The sequence below is a fragment of the Kogia breviceps genome, chromosome 1, assembly GCF_026419965.1.
Source record: "Kogia breviceps isolate mKogBre1 chromosome 1, mKogBre1 haplotype 1, whole genome shotgun sequence".
NCBI lineage: Eukaryota > Metazoa > Chordata > Mammalia > Artiodactyla > Physeteridae > Kogia > Kogia breviceps.
The window spans coordinates 43,862,007-43,884,875 of record NC_081310.1 but is presented as its reverse complement, the minus strand read 5'-3'; the positions used below and the strand labels follow the sequence as shown (position 1 = coordinate 43,884,875).

The window sequence follows — 22,869 nt, the reverse complement described above, 5'->3', positions numbered from 1 at the left end:
AGGTGATTTTGAAAAATGCATTAAGCTCTTCCAAAATCTAGCGACCTTGTTACCTGCTCAGGTTATGAGAACAGAGTCCCAGGAAAGAGGCTAGTAGGTCTTTTGCCAGTAGTGTCTGAGAAGCTGCTCACAGTCACAAGCATTTGAAAGTTGCAAACTTAAAGCCAAGAAAGAGCACCCAGTACTCGGCCTAACTTGTTTTTAATGGGCTATGATAACATTGATATGAGACCTCGTGATTTTCCCATGGCTCTGGGAGCTTCCAAAACCCAAATATCTCCAGACTGGAGCCCGCCAGCTTCCTCTTGCTTTTGGTGGACTCCAGCTGTGGAAACCTGCTGATTATTTGCTGCTCTGTTTCATTTCCCTTTGTAGAGGAGCCACGCCCAGGGCTGAGTGCCCTGGCCAACTCAAGCTCCTGGGTGAGATGGTTGCCCGGCTTCGTCCAACAGGTTGGCAAGAAGTTGATCTGCAAACACGGGACAGGGCACAAGTGGGTGCCCGTGTTAATTAGGCCTCAGATGGGCCACCAGAGCTGCCCGACAGTATCTGGGTGATTACTGACAGTGGCCATCTTAAGGCCTGACTTCAATTTCTTTGCAACCACAATCACCCAGAAGAGACTGCTTGCTGCCTGGCAGCGAGTCCCCGGTGGGTGGGCGGTGCCTGCAAGCGGCCCTGGGATGCCCTCCGGGGCACCATCCGGGTTTCGATTCCCGGCCGGCGTCTGGTTCGCCCTGGGTCACATGGGAGGCGAGCTCTGCCCGCCTGCGGTTCCCGTGGCAACGCCAATCCCCGGCCAATCCGGGCCTCGGAAGTGCCGGCGCTCACCCGCCCACCGGGGGCTGGAAAGGGCCGTGGAGGACGAGCGGCGGAGGGGGCCGGCTGCCGACCCGGCCATGCCTCGCGGCCCGCGGAGTCCGCTTTGGCTCCTGCTCCTTCTGCTGCTGCCGCCCCCGAGCACGTCGGGACACGGCGGCCGCGCGAGGCCGAGGGAGGGGGCCGAGGAGGCGGGCTCGGCCTTCCAGGGCCTGCGGGAGCGGCTGAGGGCGGCCGGCGCCCTCTGCAGACGCTACTGGGCTCTCTTCAGCTGCCGCGTGTGGCCCGAGGGATGTAGGCAGGATGAGGAGGCGCCAGCGCAGCCCCTGGGTAAGACCCGCCGGCTCAGGAGGGCGGGAGAGCGCGGGCTGGGTGCGCGAGGCACGATGGAATCCGGGCACGGAGGTCAGAGCCTCGCGCCTGCCCTGGGCAGTTGTGATCGGGGTCACCAGGCGGGCGCCTTAGCCGCCGGCTTTGCTATTCCGCCCAGCCTTTGGGCCAGGCTGAGGGCAGGGAGCCTCTGCGGGACCAGAAAGGCCCGTCACTGCCCCCGTTCCCAGCCCTGGCGCAGCGCCCTTGTGCATACGAGTGGGCCTGGCTGCGCTCCACCACGTCGCCCGTTCTTGACTCCTCCAGACGGCTCACACTTCCTTGCTGTCTGCGAACCTGCCCTGGCATTATTCCAAGGAGCTGCCCTTGCCCACCTTCTTGATGGCTTTAAGGAAAGTACCCGGTTGGATACACCCCCAAGTACCTTCTTCCCCTTTGCTGCTTATGGCGGCGGAGGCTGGGCTATGAGGCACGGGACCTGAGTTCTGATTTATTCTCTGTCACTGACAAATTGTGAGGCAGGGTTGTCACGTCACCGTCGTGGACCCAGTGATCTCTGAAGCTCCTTGCAGTCGATGTTGTTAATTCTAGGTCCTGTAATAGTCCTGTAATGGTAATGCTGCAGTGGTGCTAGAAACATCTTCCATTTAAATCGAGAGTTCTAAATTCCAGTGAATGGTTTTTGTTTCATCTTTGCTAATGCTGGGCATATTCAAATTGACATTTGATAAAAGAATCGAGACACTTGGGGTTGGGATGATTCTGCAATCCAAAGCAAGTAGGAAGAATGATAATCACCAGTTACTGTGTCTTCCTCCTAGGCTCCAAACTCCTTGCAGGCAGGCCTTGGGTTTCTTACACGTGTGGCACAAATGCTTAAGGCTTATTTGTTGAGTGAACTGAGCTCTTGCTGCAGCTGGAGCTGCATCTATATATAGCAAGGCCGTCTACTTCCTCCTAGCCGGAGGTGTCCATTTGTGCCCATTCCCTAGTGCGGCACAAGGCAGGCCCAGGGCAGAGCAGCGGGGGGTGGCTCTGGAGAGAGGACGGGAGAAGGGAGGCAGTGCTCAGCTCGCCCTGGGCTCTGGGCTCTGTCCCAGTCTCACTGCTCCTCCTTTTCCAGGCTGGAGCCTTCCCCTGTTGGGCCAGCAGTACCTGGATATCCTGACCACCTGGTACTGCAGCTTCCAGGACTGTTGTGACAGTGGGGACTGCAGGATCATCAATAACTTCACAGGTTAGACCTTACATGGCCCTGAGGCCCAGGAATCTGTGGGGAGGGGAGGCAATTCAGGAAAATGCTAGGGTGGAGGGACCCAACTTCAGCTGGCAGCACACCCTCCCTGTCTCCACCACGGCTCCTGATCGAAACCCAGCGACCTCACGGCTGAGAGGAAGGAAAGCCTTGGAGGAGGGCTTTGCACACACTAGCTGCCTCCAGTAGGTGTTTGCTGAATTGAATTAGAATGAATAACACGAGGGTGTCTCCATAAAATATTTAGGGAGTCCTGAAACTTCTGGGTGGGAGCAACTTCCTCATCCCGATAGGATTCTGCCAACCCTTCTGGGGTGTCTTCAGGGCCTTCAGAAAGGGTGAAGTCAACCTTGATTTCTCAAACTCCTCAGAAAATAGCCCTGAATCTCTTCTGCTGCAAGGTCTGCCCAGTGGCTTCTTGTCCTGAGGCCACCAAACAGGATGGCTCCCACCTCATAGACGTTCAGAGGTGCTCAGTCTCTTGGCTATTGCCAAGCCTGGTGGGGACGCGCCTGTGGGCACCTCTCAGCATGGCTCTTTCCTGGCCCTAGGCCTAGAGGCGGACCTGCGCATGCGCCTGCACGGCCAGCACCTGGCCCGGGAGCTGGTCCTGACAGCAGCCAGGGGCTACTTGGAGCTGCCCCGGCCAGATAAGGCCCTGGCTCTGTCGTTCCACGGCTGGTCTGGCACAGGCAAGAACTTCGTGGCGCGGATGCTGGCGGAGAACCTGTACCGGGACGGGCTGAGGAGCGACTGTGTCAAGGTGTTCATCGCCACGTTGCACTTCCCTCACCACAAGTATGTGGACCTGTACCAGGTGAGGCCGGCGGTGCCGGGGAGCTAGGCTAGTGGGGCTGGGCCCGGCTGAGGCTCCGGCAGCTGAGGCACAAGCCCCTGTGCTGGGAGGGGAGCTGAAGCCAGCCCTGGGTGTGGCGATGGGAGGACTGGGGTGCCGTTGCAAAGGAACCTGTAACCCACAGGGGCATCCACTCCACACAGATGAGGCCCTGAACGCGTGGAGGAAAGAGTGATGTCCCAAATGCTATTCGTCCCGAGCTGTTGCCCTCACAGCCATACAGGAGAGGCCAGAGCTTAACCAGAGACTTTTTTTTTTTTTTTTTTTTTGCGGTACGCGGGCCTCTCACTGTTGTGGCCTCTCCCGTTGTGGAGCACAGGCTCCGGACGCGCAGGCTCAGCGGCCATGGCTCACGGGCCCAGCCGCTCCCCAGCATGTGGGGTCTTCCCGGACCGGGGCACGAACCCGCGTCCCCGGCATCAGCAGGCCGACTCTCAACCGCTGCGCCACCTGGGAAGACCAACCAGAGACTTCTTGTGTTGATTTTTCTGTCGTGGGAGTAGTGGAAGTGCCTCAGGAAGTGTGGAACAGAGAAAGCAAAAACTTTACCATGATCTCCCCACACAGACACCACCACAGTTAGCATTTTGGTGTACTTCCTTCAGGCCATTCCCCTGCGCTCTTTTATGTCACTGTAATTATACTGAACAGAAAGTTGCATATCCCACTGTTTTTTTAAACAGGCTTATCGTAAGTGATTTTTCCATGTCTTCCCCAAACTACTCATTATATGTCAACAAGTGGAGGGCAGAAAGTGTCTCCACTGCTCTGTTATTTTGGGTTTCATTCAGACATGTTAGCCAGACGATGACCAAACCCCATTACAGCATGACAGAGGTGGCTGTGTCTACCTTTGGCTTTTAGTTCCAATATTTGGAGTGTGTTAACCTGGGAAGATTATGTAAGCCTTTGAGGAGAGATTGCCTGACAATCTTTCAGTGCAGCCCGGGAGGGCAGGGGTAGGCTAATGTGTTCTAAGGGCTGGCAGCTGGTCAGCCGAGCCTTCCCAGAAAGAACTGGCTGGCTTTGCAGTAAAACAGCTGTGAATCTCAGCTTCCCCACTGTGAAAATCGACGTGTGTACTCTCTCTTATACCCTGCCCATCCTCTCACACACACTATGGAGAGATGGGGCTGAAGTCAGAATCCAGGAAGGCTAGAGGTGGATGGTGAGTGTGGGCTCTGCTAAAACACCCCACCCTGGGGCAGGAGCTGGCCCTGTTCTCCTGAACCCTGTAGAGCAGCATCTTTTCACTAGAGGGCTTACTATCCTGCCTGGGGTGGGGAACCCCAGTTTTGAGTTGGCTGGGTCCCAAACAGGTCCTCCCCTGGGTTCTTCCCTGAGAGCCCAGCCTGGTGCCAGCAGGTACTCTGCTTGTGGGAGTTCAAGTCGGCACCTGTGGGCATTCGAGCCTATCTCTGCCTATCACCCCCCTGTGAGAGCCTGCATCCTATCCCTGGGGAGGGTGAGTTAGGGTTAGTTCTGAGACGGAACCTCATCCTGAAGGGGAGGGAGCATGGCTGGGGCCATTTCCCAAGGGCCCTCTCCCTTTCCCCAGGCTGTCTCCACCTAGTTGGCTTCCAAACCTCAGGGCACAGGAGAATCACCTGGGAAGCTCATTAGAGGCAGATTCCCTAGCTCCACCCCCAGAGGTTTGGATTGGTGGTTCTGTAGTGGAATCCAGCTCCCGGTGATCCATTGCAGGTGCCCTGGGGAAACCAGTGCCTCACCAGGGCCCTCAGGGCTAGAAGGTACCTCCCACTGCACCTCAACAGCTCCCTGTATTCTATGCAGGAGCAGCTGGCAGCCCAGATCAGGAAGACGCAGGAACACTGCCACCAAACCCTGTTCATTTTAGATGAGGCTGAGAAGCTGCACCCAGGACTGCTGGAGGCCCTCAGGCCACACCTGGGACGCCAGGCCCCGGAGAACCTGAGGGCCAAGTCCCCGAGAACCATCTTCCTTTTTCTCAGGTAAGGTCTAGGGAACAAAAGTCAGGAGGACTGGGTGAGGGGAGGAAGAACGCTGTCCAGGCGCTGTGTGTGCCAGGCCTGGGGGCTGTTAAGCCGATGGTGGAGGGCTTCCACGCTCTCCTAGGCTGCCCACCCTTTTCCATAAGAGAGACCAACACAAACTCTGGGAGAGAAAACAGAAGCCCAGCTGACTGGGTGGCAGCTGGGGTGGAGAGCCTTAGGTCTCCCTGCTCCTGCCTTGATTCTGCCAAGCACTTCTGAAGGACTCTGACATCCCCTCCCCCAGCACAGGCCAGCTAACTAACTCCCAGAACCAGCCTGGGGAGGACAAGCTGTCCCTCATCTGACCTCCTCCATGGTTCTCTTAGGATAGGGAGGCTCCCCTCAGACTCCTCAGTTAGTACATAGCCTCCTGAGGGAGGGACACTGGGAGTCTCCTCTTAGAAGAACATTAAGTGTTCTTTTTTAATTGAGGTATAATTGACATTAGTTTCAGGTGGACAACGTGATTGGCTATCTGTTTATATTGTGAGGTGATCACAATATCCTGTCAATATATGTCCCAATACTTAGTATGTCCCATACTAAGTCCCAACGTGATCACGTTGGGACTTAGTATGGTTTTTAGTATTGTTTAACGTTGAACTGAAATTCTTTTCTTGGACAACCAGCTATCACCAGGCTCGTTAGGCTTTTCACCTCTACCTACAAGTCTTCTCACTATTTTGCTACATAGATGAGTTCGTTCTGGGTACTGCTCGTAAGTAGCTCGTCTGGTTTCGGGTGGCTTAGCTTAAGGTCTCTTTGCTAAGTTGTTACTAGTTAAATCATTATGCAAAAGGTACAAGGGGTAATCTTTGCTTTTTTTTTACTTTTAGTGTATCTTTCATCTTTCCCTTACGGTACTCTCTCTATAGCGTCACTGATACTTAAATTTCTATCTCCTATACTTTAGATGCGTGGTGAATGTTTTATTTGATTGGTTTGTGGTGGTAAGAGTTGAGAGGTGTGAGCTAGATCTAGTTCAAGATATACACGGGCTGTGGAATCTTCTAGGTGTAAACTAGAGGCTTTACTTAAGCTATATCTTGTTTTGTCCAAGCACACCTTCCAGTATGCTTACCTTGTTACGACTTGTCTCCTCTCGTGAAATTATTTAGCGTGGGTTGATCGATTGGAGCTTTGCTGTGGTACTTGAGGAGGGTGACGGGCGGTGTGTGCGTGCTTCATGGCCTTATCCAATTAAGCACTCTATTCTTAATTTACTACTAAATCCTCCTTTGGCTTTCAGGTTTCATGAAAACTTTCGTGTGAGTGTGAAGGGTGTTCTTGATATAGAAAATGTAGCCCATTTCTTCCCACCCCATGAGTTACACCTTGACCTAACGTTTTTACGTGGGGTAATTATGCTTACTTTTATTCCTTTTTAGGGTTTGCTGAAGATGGCGGTATATAGACTGGAGTAGCAAGGGTTGGTGATGTTGATCGGGGTTTATCGGTTACAGAACAGGCTCCTCTAGAGGGGTATGAAGCACCGCCAAGTCCTTTGAGTTTCAGGCTGTTGCTAGTAGTTCTCTGGCGAATAATCTTGTTCTATGTCTATTTAGGTTTACGGCTAAGCATAGTGGGGTATCTAATCCCAGTTTGGGTCTTAGCTGTCGTGTAGTCAGACTGTATTAAAGTCACTTTCGTAGTCTATCTTGGTTTTGACTATGGCTTTTTACAGCTTAGTCAAAGCTTGGCTTTATTTTGTGTGATTCCTAGACTCTCTTTACGCCATATGCTTATTAGCTTGGGTCAATCGTATGTCCGCGGTGGCTGGCACGAAATTTACCAACCCTAGTTAACATGACTTAGTCGAACTTTCATTCATGGCTTAATTTTTATCACTGCTGTGTCCCGTGGGGGTGTGGCTAAGCAAGGTGTTGTGAGCTGCTGGTATAGCGTGCTTGATACCTGCTCCTTTTGATCTTTGTGATTTGGAGGGCATTTTCACAGGGGTGTGGATACTTGCATGTGTAAATCTGTTAAGAGCTAATGAGAAGGCTGGGACCAAACCTTTGTGTTAGCGGGACTAGCAAGTCCATCTAGACATTTTCAGTGTCTTGCTTTGTGAAAAGTTTAAGCTACGTTAACTGTTGATGCAGGAGGGGCGTTCGTATGATTGTGTCATGGGGCTTGTGTCGGATTTAGTATTAATTTTTTTAAAAAATGCCTTGTAAATCTAGGGGGCAACATGTCTAAGGAGGTGGTAACTATCTAAGAAGGTGATTAGTATTGGGTAGGGGGAAAAAAGGACTCTCAAGGGATACAGTTCTTTCACTCAGGGGGGGTATAGTGGAGTACTATGTCCTGAGACCATTAATTAATTATGTCTTACGATCATTAATTTCAGTCTAGTTAACATCTGTCACCATACTAGTTACAAAATCTTTTTGTTCTTGTGATGAGAACTTTTAATATGTACTCTCTTAGCAACTTCCAAATATGCACTACAGTATTTACTAAAGCCACCATGCTGTATATTACATCCCCATGACTTATTTATTACTTGAAGTTTGTACAGTATTTGTCTTATTTGTCTTTCTCTGTCTGACCTATTTCACTCAGCATAATGCCTTCAAGGTCCATCCATGTTGTTGCAAATAGCAAGATTTCCTTCTTTTTTATGGCTGAATAATATTCCATTATATATATATATTTATATTTATATGTGTGTGTGTGTATGTATGTATACATACATACACACACATTTTTTTCTATATCCATTCATCTGTTGATGGACACAGGTTATTTTTTATCTTGGCTATTGTGAATAATGCTGTAGTGAACATGGGAGTACAGATATCTTTTCAAGTTAGTGTTTTCATTATCTTTGGATAAATGCCCAGAAGTGGAATTGCTGGATCATATGGTAGTTGTATTTTTAATTTTTTGAGGAACCTCCATACTGTTTTCCATAGTGGTTGCACCAATTTATATTCCCACCAATGATACACAAGGGTTCCCTTTTCTCCACAGCCTGACCAACACTTGTTATTTCTTGTCTATTTGATGATAGCCATTCTAAGAGGTATGAGGTGGTATCTCATGCCTGTTATGATTTCTGTAATATCCTCCATGATTAGTGATGTTGAGCACCTTTTTGTCTACCTGTTGGCCACTTGTATGTCTTCTTTGGAAAAATGTCAATTCAGATCTGCCTATTTTTTAATTGGATTATTTTTTTGCTATTGAGTTGTATGAGTTCTTTATATATTTTGGATACTAACCCCTCATCAGATATATGATTTGCAAATATTTTCTCCCATTCAGTAGGTTGCTGTTTTGTTTTATTATTTATTTATTTATTTATTTGGTCACACTGGGTCTTAGCTGTGCCACACAGGATCTTCGTTGCTGCGTGCGGGATCTTTAGGTGTGGCATGCGGGCTCTTTTAGTTGTGGCACGCAGGCTATTAGTTGCAGCATGCGGAATCAAGTTCCCTGACCAGGGATCGAAACTGGGCCCCCTACACTGGGAGCGCAGAGTCTTAACCACTGGACCTCAGCAAAGTCCCTGCCTTTTTGTTTTGTTGATGGTTTCCTTTGCTGTGCAGGAGCTTTTTGGTTTGATGTAGTCCCACTTGTTTATTTTTGATGTTGTTGCCTTAGCTTTTGGTATCAAATCCAAAAAATATTTGCTAAGACCAATGTCAGGTAACTTACCACCTATATTTTCTTGTAGGAATTTTATGGTTTCAGGTCTTAAGTTCAAGTCTTTAATCCATTTAAAAAATTTTTTTATTTTCTATTGGAGTATAGTTGATTAACAATGTTGTGTTAGTTTCAGGTGTACAGCAAAGTGATTCAGTTATACATATACATGTATCTATTCTTTTTCAAATTCTTTTCCCTTTAGGTTATTACACAATATTGAGCATAGCACCTTGTGCTATACAATAGGTCCTTGTTGGTTATCTATGTTAAATATAGTAGTGTCTATATATATCAATCCCAAACTCCCAGTTTATCCCTCCCCCCCCCCTTTCTCCTTTGGTAACCATAAGTTTATTTTCTAAGTCTGTGAATCTGTTTCTGTTTTGTAATAAGTTCATTTGCATCATTTTTTTTGATTCCACATATAAGTGATATCATATGATATTTGTCTTTCTCTGTCTGACTTACTTCACTTAGTATGATAATCTCCAGGTCCATCCATTATTTCATTCTTTAATGGATGAGTAATATCCCACTGTATGTACCACATTTTCTTTATCCATTCCTCTGTTGATGGACATTTAGGTGCATGGGTTTATCTCTGGGCTTTCTATCCTGTTTCATTGATCTATATTTGTTTTTGTGCCAGTACCATACTGTTTTGATGACTGTAGCTTTGTAGTATAGTCTGAAGGCAGGGAGCCTGATTTCTTCAGCTCTGTTATTCTTTCTTAAGATTGCTTTGGCTGTTTGGGGTTTTCTGTGTCTCCATACAAATTATAAAATTTTTTGTTCTATTTCTGTGAAAAAATGCCATTGGTACAATAATTTGATAGGGATTGCATTGAATCTGTAGATTGCCATGGGTAGTATAGTCATTTTGACAATATTGATCCTTCTAATATAAGAACATGGTATATCTTTACATCTGTTTGTGTCATCTTTGATTTCTTTATCAGCGTCTTACAGTTTTGGGAGTACAGGTCTTTTGGCTCCTTAAGTAGGTTTATTCCTAGGTATCTTATTCTTTTTGACGCAATGGTAAATGGGATTGTTTCTTTAATTTCCCTTTCTGATCTTTTGTTGTTAGTGTATAGAAATGCAACAGATTTCTGTGTATTAAGTTTGTATCCTGTCACTTTACCAAATTCATTGATGAGCTCTAGTAGTTGTCTGGTAGCATCTTTAGGATTTTCTGTGTATCGTATCATGTAATCTGCAAACAGTGATGGATTTACTTCTTTTTCAATTTGAATTCCTTTTCTTTTTATATCTTTTTTTTTCTCTGATTGCCATGGTTAGGACTTCCAAAACCTATGTTAAATAAAAGTGGTGAAAATGAGGGGGCTTCCCTGGTGGTGCAGTGGTTAAGAATCCACCTGACAGTGCAGGGGACACGGGGTCGAGCCCTGGTCTGGGAAGATCCCACATTGCCACGGAGCAACTAAGCCTGTGTGCCACAACGACTGAGCCCATGTGCCACAGCTACTGAAGCCCATGCACCTAGAGCCCATGCTCCACAACAAGCCACTGCAATGAGAAGACCACACACTGCAACGAAGAGTAGACCCCGTGTTATCTATTTTATACATATTAGTGTATATATGTCAGTCCTAATCTCCCAATTCATCCCACCCCACCACCTCTTTCCCCCATTGGTGTCTGTACGTTTGTTCTCTACTTCTATGTCTCTGTTTCTGCCTTGCAAACCAGTTCATCTGTACCATTTTTCTAGATTCCATATATATGTGTTAATATACGATATTTGTTTTTCTCTTTCTGACTTACTTCACTCTCTATGACAGTCTCTAGGTCCATCCACATCTCTATAAATGACCCAATGTTGTTCCTTTTATGGTTGAGTAATATTCCATTTTATATATGTACCACATCTTCTTTATCCGTTCATCTGCCGATGGATGTTTAGGTTGCTTCCATGACCTGGCTATTGTAAATAGTGCTGCAGTGAACATCGGGGTGCATGTCTTTTTGAATTTTGGTTTTCTCTGGGCATATGCCCAGTAGTGGGGTTGCTGAGTCATATGGTAATTCTATTTTTAGTTTTTTAAGGAACCTCCATACTGTTCTCCACCATGGCTGTATCAATTTACATTCCCACCAACAGTGCAAGAGGGTTCCCTTTTCTCCACACCCTCTCCAGCATTTGTTGTTTGTAGATTTTCTGATGATGCCCGTTCTAACTGGTGTGAGGTGATACCTCATTGTAGTTTTGATTTGCATTTCTTTAATAATTAGTGCTGTTGAGCAGCTTTTCACGTGCCTCTTGGCCATCTGTCTGTCTTCTTTGAACAAATGTCTATTTAGGGGCTTCCCTGGTGGCGCAGTGGTTGAGAGTCCGCCTGCCAATGCAGGGCACATGGGTTCATGCCCCAGTCCGGGAAGATCCCACATGCTGCAGAGTGGCTGGGTCCATGAGCCATGGCTGCTGAGCCTGTGCATTCAGAGCCTGTGCTCCGCAATGGGAGAGGCCACAACAGTGAGAGGCCTGCGTACCGCAAAAAAAAAAAAAAAAGCCTATTTAGGTTTTCTGCCCATTTTTGGATTTTTTGTTTTTTTAAATATTGAGCTGCATGAGCTGTTCATATATTTTGGAGATTAATCATTTGTCCATTGATTTCTTTTGCAAATATTTTCTCCCATTCTGAGGGTTGCCTTTTCATCTTTTTTATAGTTTCCTTTGCTGTGCAAAAACTTTTAAGTTTCATTAGGTCCCATTTGTTTATTTTTGTTTTTATTTCCATTACTCTAGGAGATGGGTCAAAAAAGATCTTGCTGTGGGTTATGTCAAAGAGTGTTATTCCTATCTCTTTCTCTAAGAGTTTTATGGAGTCCAGTCTTACAGTTAGGTCTTTAATCCATTTTGAGTTTATTTTTGTGTATGGTGTTAGGGAATGTTCTAATTTCATTCTTTTACATGTAGCTGTCCAGTTTTCCCAGTACCACTTATTGAGAGATTGTGTTTTCTCCATTGTATATCTTTGCCTCCTTTGTCATAGATTAGTTGACCATAGGTGCGTGGGTTTATCTCTGGGCTGTCTGTCCTGTTCCATTGATCTATATTTCTGTTTTTGTGCCCATACCATATTGTCTTGATTACTGTAGCTTTGTCATATAGTCTGAAGTTAAAGTCTTGTTCCTCCAGCTCCGTTTTTTTCCCTCAAGATTGCTTTGGCTATTCGAGGTCTTTTGTGTCTCCATGCAAATTTTAAGACGTTTTGTTCTAGTTCCGTAAGAAATGCCATTGGTAATTTTTTGTTTGTTTTTATAAATATTTTGTTTATTTTAATGAAGCTGGTACAGACATTGTCTATTTAAAACCCATATCCCAGGCCAAAAAGTCAAAAGAGCAGCGTTCTGCTGTATACACTTCTGCATGAATAACTTTAACTGCTAATGAAAATTAGAACTTTTCTGGGATCTTCTGACAAGATTTTTCTTTCATCTTAAAATGCATTCTCTTCAGTGAAGCCATCTTTAGAGTTAGTCATTATTTTCACCACCTCTGTCACCTTGACTCCAACCTGATATTCCTCTCCTTTTGGTCCAGACCCTCAGATTTTAAAGTAGCTTCAAGTTAAGGAAAGGTCATTTTTCCACAGTTCAGTTCTCTGAAAAACTTCCAAGTCACAGTCCAGGAGTGAAGCTAGAACTTCAGGGCCAATTGGAAAGTCATTATGAACACTAGCATTAGTCAATCTTATTTATCACAAGCCTGTAAATGCACAGTCCTGGAAAAGGCGGCCTCCCTGTGCACACACGTAGTTTTTAAAAAGGAGAGGGCGATATGAACGGGGCTGAGGTTTGATCACCAAAAATCAGCACAATGAAAACAAATAATAATGAATAATGGGCACTAGAATTCAAATTACCAGATGTTCTAAAGAGATAGGGTGCCAGTTTTCAATTCTGTTTTGAACACCACATTACAAAAGAAATGTTTTTAAAAATAAAAAAGGGTTAAGGGGAAAAAAATAAAAATATCTAAATTGTTGAACAACCCTGTTTTTTCCTGATAAACTTCAATCACATCTTCTTCCTCCATTCCCAATTCTTTTGGAGTGTGATTATCAGCAATTCTCTGACCTTCAAAGAGAAACCTGAGTGAATTCATGGGAACTCCCTGTCTTTGACAGTATGATTCTTTGAGTTTCTTGAGATGTGTTGTCATTTTCACTTTGAAGTGAATCTCACTGCTATCCTGTCTGATGACTTTGAGTTTAATATAGTCTCCTTCCTTCTTATCCCCCAAGTCCTCAGTTGAAGGTTTTGCCTCCTGGTCAGACATGGTGACGGTGGTTTCCCCTGGGGTCTCCGCACAGCAGTGGCCTCGGGTAGGCAGAACCTCGCTCCGGGGTTTACAAATCTATCTCCCTTCCCCACAGCACCGCCATTGGTAATTTGATAGGGACTGCATTGAATCTGTAGATTGTTTTGGGCAGGATAGTCATTTTCACAATATTGAGTCTTCCAATCCAAGAACATGATATATTTTTCCATCTGTTTGTGTCATCTTTGATTTCTTTCATCAGTGTCTTACAGTTTTCTGAGTACAGGTCTTTTACCTCCCTAGGTTGGTTTATCCTAGGTATTTTATTCTTTTTGTTGCATTGTTGAAGGGATTGTTTCCTTAATTTCTCTTTCTGATCTTTCGTTGTTAGTGTATAGGTGTGCAAGCTATTTCTGCACATTAATTTTGTATCCTGCAACTTTACCAAATTCATTGATTAGCTCTAGTAGTTTTCTGCTGGAATCTTTAGGATTCTCTATGTATAGTATCATGTCATCTGCAAACAATGACAGTTTTGCTTCTTCTTTTCCAAGTTGGATTCCTTTTATTTCTTTTTCTTCTCTGATTGCTGTAGCTAGGACTTCCAAAACTATGTTGAATTATAGTGGCAAGAGTGAACATCCTTGTCTTGTTCCTGATCTTAGAGGAAATGCTTTCAGTTTTTCACCTAAGAATGATGTTTGCCGTGGGTTTGTCGTATATGGCCTTTATTGTGTTGAGATAGGTTCCCTCTATGCCCACTTTCTGGAGAGTTTTTATCATAAATGGGCGTTGAATTTTGTCAAAAGCTTTTTCTGCACTATTGAGATGATCATATAGCTTTTATTCTTCAATTTGTTAATATGGTGTATCACATTGATTGATTTGTGTATACTGAAGAATCCTTGCATCCCTGGGATAAATCCCACTTGATCATGGTGTATGATCCTTTTAATGTGCTGTTGGATACTGTTTGCTAGTATTTTTGTTGAGGATTTTTGCAAGTATATTCATCAGTGATATTGGTCTGTAGTCTTTTTTGTAATGTCTTTGTCTGGTTTTGGAATCAGGATGATGGTGGCCTCGTAGAATGAGTTTGGGAGTGTTCCTTCCTCTGCAGTTTTTTGGAAGAGTTTGATAAGGATGGGTGTTAGGTCTTTTCTAAATGGTTGATAGAATTCACCTGTGAAGTCATCTGGTCCTGGACTTTTGTTTGTTGGAAGACTTTTAATCACAGTTTCAATTTCATTACTTGTGATCAGTCTGTTCATATTTTCTATTTCTTCCTGATTCAGTTTTGGAAGGTTATACCTTTCAAGAATTTGTCCATTTCTTCCAGGTTGTCCATTTTATTGGCATAGAGTTGCTTGTAGTAGTCTCTTACAATGGTTTGTATTTCTGCAGTGTCCATTGTAACTTCTCCTTTTTCATTTCTAATTTTATTGATTTGAGTCCTCTCCCTGTTTTTCTTGGAGTCTGGTTAAAAGTTCCTCAATTTTGTTTATCTTCTCAAAGAACCAGCTTTTACTTTCATTGATCTTTGCTATTCCATTTATTGTTTCTATTTCATTTATTTCTGCTCTGATATTTATGATTTCTTTCCTTCTACTAACTTTGGGTTTTGTTTGTTCTTCTTTCTCTAGTTCCTTTAGGTGTAAGGTTAGATTGTTTGAGATTTTTCTTGTTCCTTGAGGTAGGCTTGTATTGCTATAAACTTGCCTCTTAGAACTGCTTTTGCTGCAACTATAGGTTGTGGATCATTGTGTTTTCATTGTCATTTGTCTCTACGTATTTTTTGATTTCCTCTTTGATTTGTTCAGTGATCTCTTGGTTATTTAGTAACGTATTTTTTAGCCTCCATGTGTTTGTTTTTTACATTTTTTTCCCCTGTAATTTATTTCTAATCTCATAGCGTTGTGGTCAGAAAAGACGCTTGATATGACTTCAATTTTCGTAAATTTACTGAGGCTTGATTTGTGACCCAAGACGTAATTTGTCCTGGAGAATGTTCCATGTGCACTTGAGAAGAAAGTGTAATCTGCTGTTTTCTGATGGAATGTCCTTTAAATATCAATTATATCTATCTGGTCTATTGTGTCATTTAAAGCTTGTGTTTCCTTATTAATTTTCTGTCTGGATGATCTGTCCATTGGTGTAAGTGAGGCATTAAAGTCCCCCATTATTACTGTGTTACTCTCAATTTCCTCTGTTATAGCTGTTAGCAGTTGCCTTATTTATTGAGGTGCTCTTGTGTTGGGTGCATATATATTTATAATTGTTCTATCTTCTTGGATTGATCCCTTGATCATTATGTAGTGTCCTTCCTTGTCTCTTGTAACATTCTTTATTTTAAAGTCATTTTATCTGATCTGAATATTGCTACTCCAGCTTTCTTTTGATTTCCATTTGCATGGAATATCTTTTTCCATCCCCACACTTTCAGTCTGTATGTGTCCCTAGGTCTGAAGTGGGTCTCTTGTAGACAGCATATATGGGTCTTGTTTTTGTTTCCATTCAGCGAGCCTGTGTCTTTTGGTTGGTGAATGTAATCCATTCACATTTAAGGTAATTATTGATATGTATGTTCCTATTACCATTTTCTTAATTGTTTTGGGTTTGTTTTCGTAGGTCCTTTTCTTCTCTTGTGTTTCCCACTTCAAGAAGTTCCTCTAGCATTTATTGTAGAGCTGGTTTGGAGGTGCTGAATTCTCTTAGCTTTTGCTTGTCTGTAAAACTTCTGATTTCTCCATCGAATCTGATTGAGATCGTTGCTGGGTAGAGTAATCTTGGTTGTAGGTTCTTCTCTTTCGTCACTTTCAATATATCGTACCACTCCCTTCTGGCTTGTAGAGTTTCTGATGAGAAGTCAGCTGTTAACCTTATGGGAGTTCCTTTGTACGTTGTCATTTTTCCCTTGTTGCTTTTAATAATTTTTCTCTGTCTTTAATTTTTGTCAGTTTGATTACTATGTGTCTCAGCATGTTTCTCCTTGGATTTATCCTGCCTGGGACTCTCTGTGTTCCTGGATTTGGTTTACTGTTTCCTTTCCTGTGTTAGGGAAGTTTTCGACTATAATCTCTTCAAATATGTTCTCAGGTCCTTTCTCTCTCTCTTCTCCTTCTGGGACCCCTATAATGTGAATGTTTTTGTGTTTAATGTTGTCCCAGAGGTCTCTTAGGCTGTCTTCATTTCTTTTCATTCTTTTTCTTTATTCTGTTCCACAGCAGTGATTTCCACTATTGCCTTCCAGGTCACTTATTTGTTCTTCTGCCTCAGGTATTCTGCTATTGATTCCTTCTGGTGTATTCTTCATTTGTTATTGTATTGTTCCTCTGTTTGTTTGTTGTTTAATTCTTCTAGGTTTTTGTTAAACATTTCTTGCAACTTCTGGGTCTTTGCCTCCATTCTTTTTCCAAGGTCTTGGATCATCTTCACTATCATTATTCTGAATTCTTTTTCTGGAAGTTTGCCTATCTCCACTTCATTTAGTTGTTTTTCTGGGGTTTTATCTTGTTCCTTCATCTGGTACCTAGTCCTCTGCCTTTTCATTTTGTCTCTTTCTGTGAATGTGGTTTTCGTTCTACAGGCTGCAGGATTGTAGTTCTTCTTGCTTCTGCTGTCTGCTCTCTGGTAGATGAGGCTATCTAAGAGGCTTGTGCAAGCTTCTTAATGGGAGGGACTGGTGATGGGTAGAGCTGGGTGTTGCTTTGGTGGGCAGAGAGCTCAGTAAAACTTTAATCCACTTGTGTGCTGATGGGTGGGGCTGAGTTCCCTCCCTGTTGGTTGTTTGGGCTGAGGCAACCCAGCACTGGAGCTTACGGCCTCTTTGGTGGGGTGAATGGTGGACTCTTTGGTGGACTCCAAGGAGTACTTCCCAGAACTTCTGCTGCCAGTGTCCTTGTCCCTGCAGTGAGCCACAGCCAGCCCCTGCCTCTGCAGGAGCCCCCCAACATGCAGGTAGGTCTGGTTCAATTTCCTATGGGGTCACTGCTCCTTCCCTTGGGTCCTGATGTGCACACTGCTTTGTGCGTGCCCTTCAAGAATGGAGTCTCTGTTTCCCCCAGTCCTTTCAAAGTCCTGCAATCAAACCTCGCTAGCGTTGAAAGTCTGATTCTCTGGGAATTCCTCCTCCTGTTGCCGGACCCCCAGGTTGAAAAGCCTGACATGGGGCTCAGAACCTTCACTCCAGTGGGTGGACTTCTGTGGTATAATTGATCTCCCGTTTGTGAGTCGCCCACCCAGCGGTTAAGGGATTTGATTTTATCGTGATTGCGCCCCTCCTACCATCTCATTGCGCCTTTTCCTTTGTCTTTGCATATGGGATATCTTTTTTGATGAGTTCCAGTGTCTTCCTGTCAATGATTGTTCAGCATTTAGTTGTGATTCTGGTGCTCTTGCAAAAGGGAGTGAGTGCACTTCCTACTCTGCCATCTTCAAGATGATCATATGGTTTTTATAATTCAGTTTTTTGAAGAATATTTTGATTTGCAGATACTGAAAAATGCTTGCATCCTGGGGTAAATCCCACTTGATCATGGTATATGATCCTCTTAATGTATTGTTGGGTTCGGTTTGCTAGTATTTTTTTGAGGATTTTTGTGTCTATGTTTAACAGTGATATTGGCCTGTAATTTTCTTTTTTTGTGGTATCTTTGTCTGGTTTTGCTATCAGAGTGGCGGGGCCTCAATGAATTTAGGAATGTTCCTTCCTCTGCAGTTGTTTTGGAATAGTTTCAGAAAGATAGGTGTTAACTCTTCTCTAAATGTTTGATAGAATTCGTCTGTGAAGCCATCTGGTTCTGGACTTCTGCTTGTTGGGAATTTTTTAATCACAGTTTCAATTTCAGTACTTGTGATTGGTCTGTTCATATTTTCTGTTTCTTCCTGGGTCAGTCTTGGGAGATTGTACTTTTCTAAGAATTTGTCTATTTCTTCTAGGTTGTCCATTTTATTGGCATATAGTTATTTGTAGTAGTCTCTTATGATCCTTTGTATTTCTGTGTTGTCTGTTGTAACTACTTTTTCATTTCTAATTTCATTGATTTGAGCCCTCTCCCTTTTTTTCTTGATGAGTCTAGCTAAAGGTTTATCAATTTTATTTATCTTTTCAAAGAACCAGCTTTTAGTTTCATTGATCTTTTCTATTGTTTTCTTCGTCTTTATTTCATTTACTTCTGTTCTGATCTTTATGATTTATTTCGTTTTACTTTGAATTTTGCTTCCTTCTCTAGTGCTTTAGGTATAAAGTTAGGTTGTTTGAGATTTTTCCTGTTTCCTGAGGTAAGATTGTATTGCTATAAACTTCCCTCTTAGAACCGCTTTTTCTGTGTCCCCTAGGTTTTGGATCATCGTGCTTTCATTTTCATCTTTCTCTAGGTATTTTTTTATTTCCTCTTTGATTTCTTCAGTGATACACTGGTTGTTTAGTAGCATACTGTTTAGCCTCCACGTGTTTGTGTTCTTACAGTTTTTTTCATGTAGAGTTCTAATCTCAGTGTTGTGGTTGGAAAAGATGCTTGATATTATTTCAATTTTCTTAAATTTACCGAGGGTTGCTTTGTGGCCCAGCATGTTATCAGTCCTGGAGAATGTTCCATGTGCACTTGAGAAAAATGTGTATTCTGCTGCTTTTGGATGGATTGCTCTATAAATATCAAGTAAGTCCACCTGGTCTAATGTATCATTTAAGGCCTATGTTTCTTTATTGATTTTCCGTCTGGATGATCTGTCCATTGATGATAATGGGGTGTTAAAGTCCCCCACTCTTCTGTGTTATCTTCTGTGTTACTGTCAGTTTCTCCTCTTATGGCTCTTAGTATTTGCCTTATATATTGAGGTGCTCCTTTTGTGTATCTAGGTGTCAAATATATTGTTGCATATATATTTATAATTGTTACATCTTCTTCTTGGATTGATCCCTTGATCATTATGTAGTGTCTTTGTCTAACAGTGTTTATTTTAAAATCTATTTTGTCTGATATGAGTATTGCTCCTCCAGCTTTCTTTTGATTTACATTTACATGAAATACCTTTTTCCATCCCCTCACTTGCAGTCTGCATGTATCTCTAGGTCTGAAGTTGGTCTCTTATAGACAGCATATATACAGGTCTTGTTTTTGTATCCATTCAGCCAGTCTGTGTTCTTTGGTTGGAGCATTTAATCCATTTACATTTAAGGTAATTTTTTAAAAATAAATTTATTTATTTATTTTTGGCTATGTTGGGTCTCCGTTGCTGCGCTCAGGCTTTCTCTAGCTGCAGCGAGCGGGGGCTACTCTTCATTGCGGTACGCGGGCTTCTCATTGCAGTGGATTCTCTTGTTGTAGAGCACAGGCTCTAGGCACACAGGCTTTAGTAGTTGTAGAACATGGACCCTGTAGTTGTGGCTCGCAGGTTCTAGAGTGCAGGCTCAGTAGTTGTGGCACACAGGCTTAGTTGCTCCATGGCATGTGGGATCTTCCCGGACTAGGGTTCGAACCTGTGTCCCCTGCATTGGCAGGCAGATTCTTAACCACTTCGCCACCAGGGAAGTCCTATGGTAATTACTGATATGTATGTTCTTATTGCCATTTTGTTAATTGTTCTGGATTTGTTTTGTAGGTCTTTTTTTCCTTTCCTTTTGTTCTCTTGTGATTTGATGACTAACATTAGTGTTGTTTTTGGATTCCTTTTTCTTTTGTGTATCTATTGTAGATTTTCAGCTTGCGGTTACCATGAGGTTTTGATATGAGTCTATATATAAACAAGATTGTTTTAAGTTGCTGGTCTTTTCATTTCAAATGCATTTCCAATATCCTGCATTTTACTCACCTTTTCTTATGATTGCTGGTTTCGATATCATATTTGTGTGTGGGTGATTTCCTACCTTTACTGTATGTTCACCTTTTCCAGTCAGCTTTTCTATTCATAATTTTGTTTCTAGTTGTGGCCTTTTCTTTTCTGCCTAGAGAATCTGCAAAGCTGGTCTGGTGGTGCTGAATTCTCTTAGCTTTTGCTCATTTGTAAAACTTTTGATTTCTCTATTGAATCTGAATGAGAGCCTTGCTGGGTAGAGTATTCTTGGTTGTAGGTTCTTCCCTTTCTTCACTTTAAATACATCATACCACTCCCTTCTGGCCTGCAGAGTTTCTGCTGAGAAATCAGCTGATAACCTTATGGGAATTCCCTTGTGTGTCATTTTCTCTGTTGCTTTTTTTTTTTTAAAGAAGATGTTGGGGATAGGAGTTTATTAAGGAGCTTATTGATTAATTTACTTATTTTTGCTGTGTTAGGTCTTCATTTCGAGGGCTATCTCTAGTTGTGGCAAGTGGGGGCCATCTTCATCACAGTGCGTGGGCCTCTCACTATCTTGGCCTCTCTTGTTGCAGAGCACAGGCTCCAAACACGCAGGCTCAGTAGTTGTGGCTCATGGGCCTAGTTGCTCCGCAGCATGTGGGATTCTCCCAGACCAGGGCTCGAACCCATGTCCCCTGCATTAGCAGGCAGATTCTCAACCACTGTGCCACCAGGGAAGCCCTCTCTTGTTGCTTTTAGTACTTTTTCTTTGTCTTTAATCTTTGTCAGTTTAATTACTGTGTGTTTCGGCATGTTCCTCCTTGAATTTATCCTGCTTGGGACTCTGTGTGCTTCCTGGACTTGGGTGACTGTTTTCTTTCCCATGTTAGGGAATTTTTCAGCTATTATCTCTTCAAATATTTTCTCAGGTCCTCTCTCTCACTTCTCCTTCTGGGACTCCTATAATGCAAATGTTGTTGCATTTAATGTTGTCCCAGAGGTATTCTAGATTGTCCTCTTCTCTTTTCAATGTCTATTCTGTTCCATGGCAGTGATTCCCACCATTCTGTGTTCCAGCTCACTTATCCATTCTTCTGCCTGTTATTCTGCTATTGATTCCTTTTAGTGTATTTTTTATTTCAGTTATTGTATTGTTCATCTGTCTGCTTTTTTTTTTTTTTTTTTTTTTGTAACAGATTCTTTTTTTAAAAATTTATGTATTTATTTTTGGCTGTGTTGGGTCTTCATTTCTGTGTGAGGGCTTTCTCTAGTTGTGGCAAGCAGGGGCCACTCTTCATCACGGTGCGCAGGCCTCTCACTATCACGGCCTCTTTTGTTGCAGAGCACAAGCTCCAGACGTGCAGGCTCAGTAGTTGTGGCTCACGGGCCTAGTTGCTCCGCGGCACGTGGGATCTTCCCAGACCAGGGCTTGAACCCGTGTCCCCTGCATTGGCAGGCACATTCTCAACCACTGCGCCACCAGGGAAGCCCTGTCTGCTTATTCTTTAGTTCTTCTAGGTCTTTGTTAAACATTTCTTGTATTTTCTAGATCTGTGCTTCCATTCTTTTTCTGAGATCTTGGATCATCTTTACTGTCCTTACTCTGAATTCTTTTTCAGGTAGATTGCCTGTCTCCACTTCATTTAGTTGTTCTTCTGGGGTTTTATCTTGTTTCTTCATCTGGGACACATTCCTCTGCCTTTTCATTTTGTATAACTTTCTGTGATTGCAGTTGAGCTGGGTCTTGTCCCTCTGGTGGGCAGGGCCATGTCAAGGGGTGTGTTTAGCAGGTAGCTGTATGCTCAGGAAGACTTTAAGCACTCTGTCTGCTGATGGGTGTGGCTGTGTTCCTGCCCTGTTCAGTCTGAGGTCCCAGCACTGGAGCCTGAAGGCTGTTGTGGGACCAGGTCTTGGTGAGAAAATAGCAGCCTCCAGCAGAGCTCACGCCAATGAGCATCTCCAGAACTGCTGCCACCATTGTCTTTTTCTCCACAATGAGCCACAGCTGCCCCCTGCCTCCAAAGCAGAGCCTCCAATACCAGCAAGCAGGTCTTGCCTAGGCTCTTATGAGGTCACTGCTTTTTTCCCTGGGTCCTGGTGCACACAACACGTTGTGTGCACCCTCCAAGAGTGGAGTTTCTGTTACCCCTAGTCCTGTGAAATTCCTGTGCTCACACCCCACTGGCTTTCAAAACCAGATTCTCTTGGGGCTCCTCCTCCTGTTGCCAGACCCCCAAGTTGGGGAGCCTGACGTGAGGCTCAGAACTTTCACTCCTGTGAGAGAACTTCTGTGATATGATTATTTTCTAGTTTATGGGTTGCCCACCCAGCAGGTATGGGATTTGATTTTATCACAGTTATGCCCCTTCTACCGTCTCATTGTGGCTTCTTCTTTGTCTTTGGTTATAGGATATCTTGTTTGGTCAGTTCTAGCATTTTTTTGTGGTCAAGTTCATTCTTTTGCATGTAGCTTTCCTGGTACCATTTATTGAAGAGACTGTCATTCATTTCCCCATTGCATATTTATAGCTCCTCTATCGTAAATTAATTAACCATATATGTGTGGATTTATTTCCAGGCTCCATTCTGTTCCATTTATCTGTGTGTCTGTTTATATGCCAATACCATACTGCTTTGATTGCTAAAGCTTTGTAATATAGTTGGAAATGTACACACTAGGAGTTCCCTCTTACTGTGTGCCACAAGCTGTAGAAATGGCTTGCAAAAAGTTAATTTTGAAATCAAGTTGTCCAATCCTATCTTTTTATGGCAGCTCCAACAGAAAGTCCTGCCCAAGGTCTGTTAGCAGTCAAGTTTGGGTCCCTGTTGGCCCAACTTGAATGCTTCACAAGCAGCTTCTTGCACTCAGTGGAAG

The 22,869-nt window shown here is 43.7% G+C and overlaps 2 protein-coding genes across 3 annotated transcripts in view; one reads left to right on the top strand and one right to left on the bottom strand.

Moving 5' to 3' along the window:
- Positions 1-709: 709 nt before the first annotated feature.
- The window catches only part of TOR3A (torsin family 3 member A), a 32,331-nt gene continuing 10,171 nt past the window's right edge, over positions 710-22,869 (top strand). Inside the window, exons 1-4 of one of the 2 annotated variants that reach the window (XM_059056502.2) lie at positions 710-1,149; positions 2,273-2,386; positions 2,956-3,221; positions 5,055-5,233. In XM_059056502.2, coding sequence (XP_058912485.2) covers positions 747-1,149; positions 2,273-2,386; positions 2,956-3,221; positions 5,055-5,233 — 962 coding nt within the window. In that variant the 5' untranslated portion in view covers positions 710-746. The remainder of the gene's footprint in view (positions 1,150-2,272; positions 2,387-2,955; positions 3,222-5,054; positions 5,234-22,869) is intronic. The other variant, XM_059056511.2, reaches the window with a different exon arrangement.
- LOC131752379 (small ubiquitin-related modifier 1-like) lies at positions 12,894-13,295 on the bottom strand. Its single transcript, XM_067020231.1, has one exon. The coding sequence runs from the start codon at positions 13,236-13,238 to the stop codon at positions 12,894-12,896; it is 345 nt and encodes a 114-aa protein (XP_066876332.1). The 5' UTR covers positions 13,239-13,295.

Coding starts and splice junctions, on each gene's coding strand:
- LOC131752379 (XM_067020231.1), bottom strand. CDS start 13,238: ATGTCTGACCAGGAGGCAAAACCTTCAACTGAGGACTTGGGGGATAAG.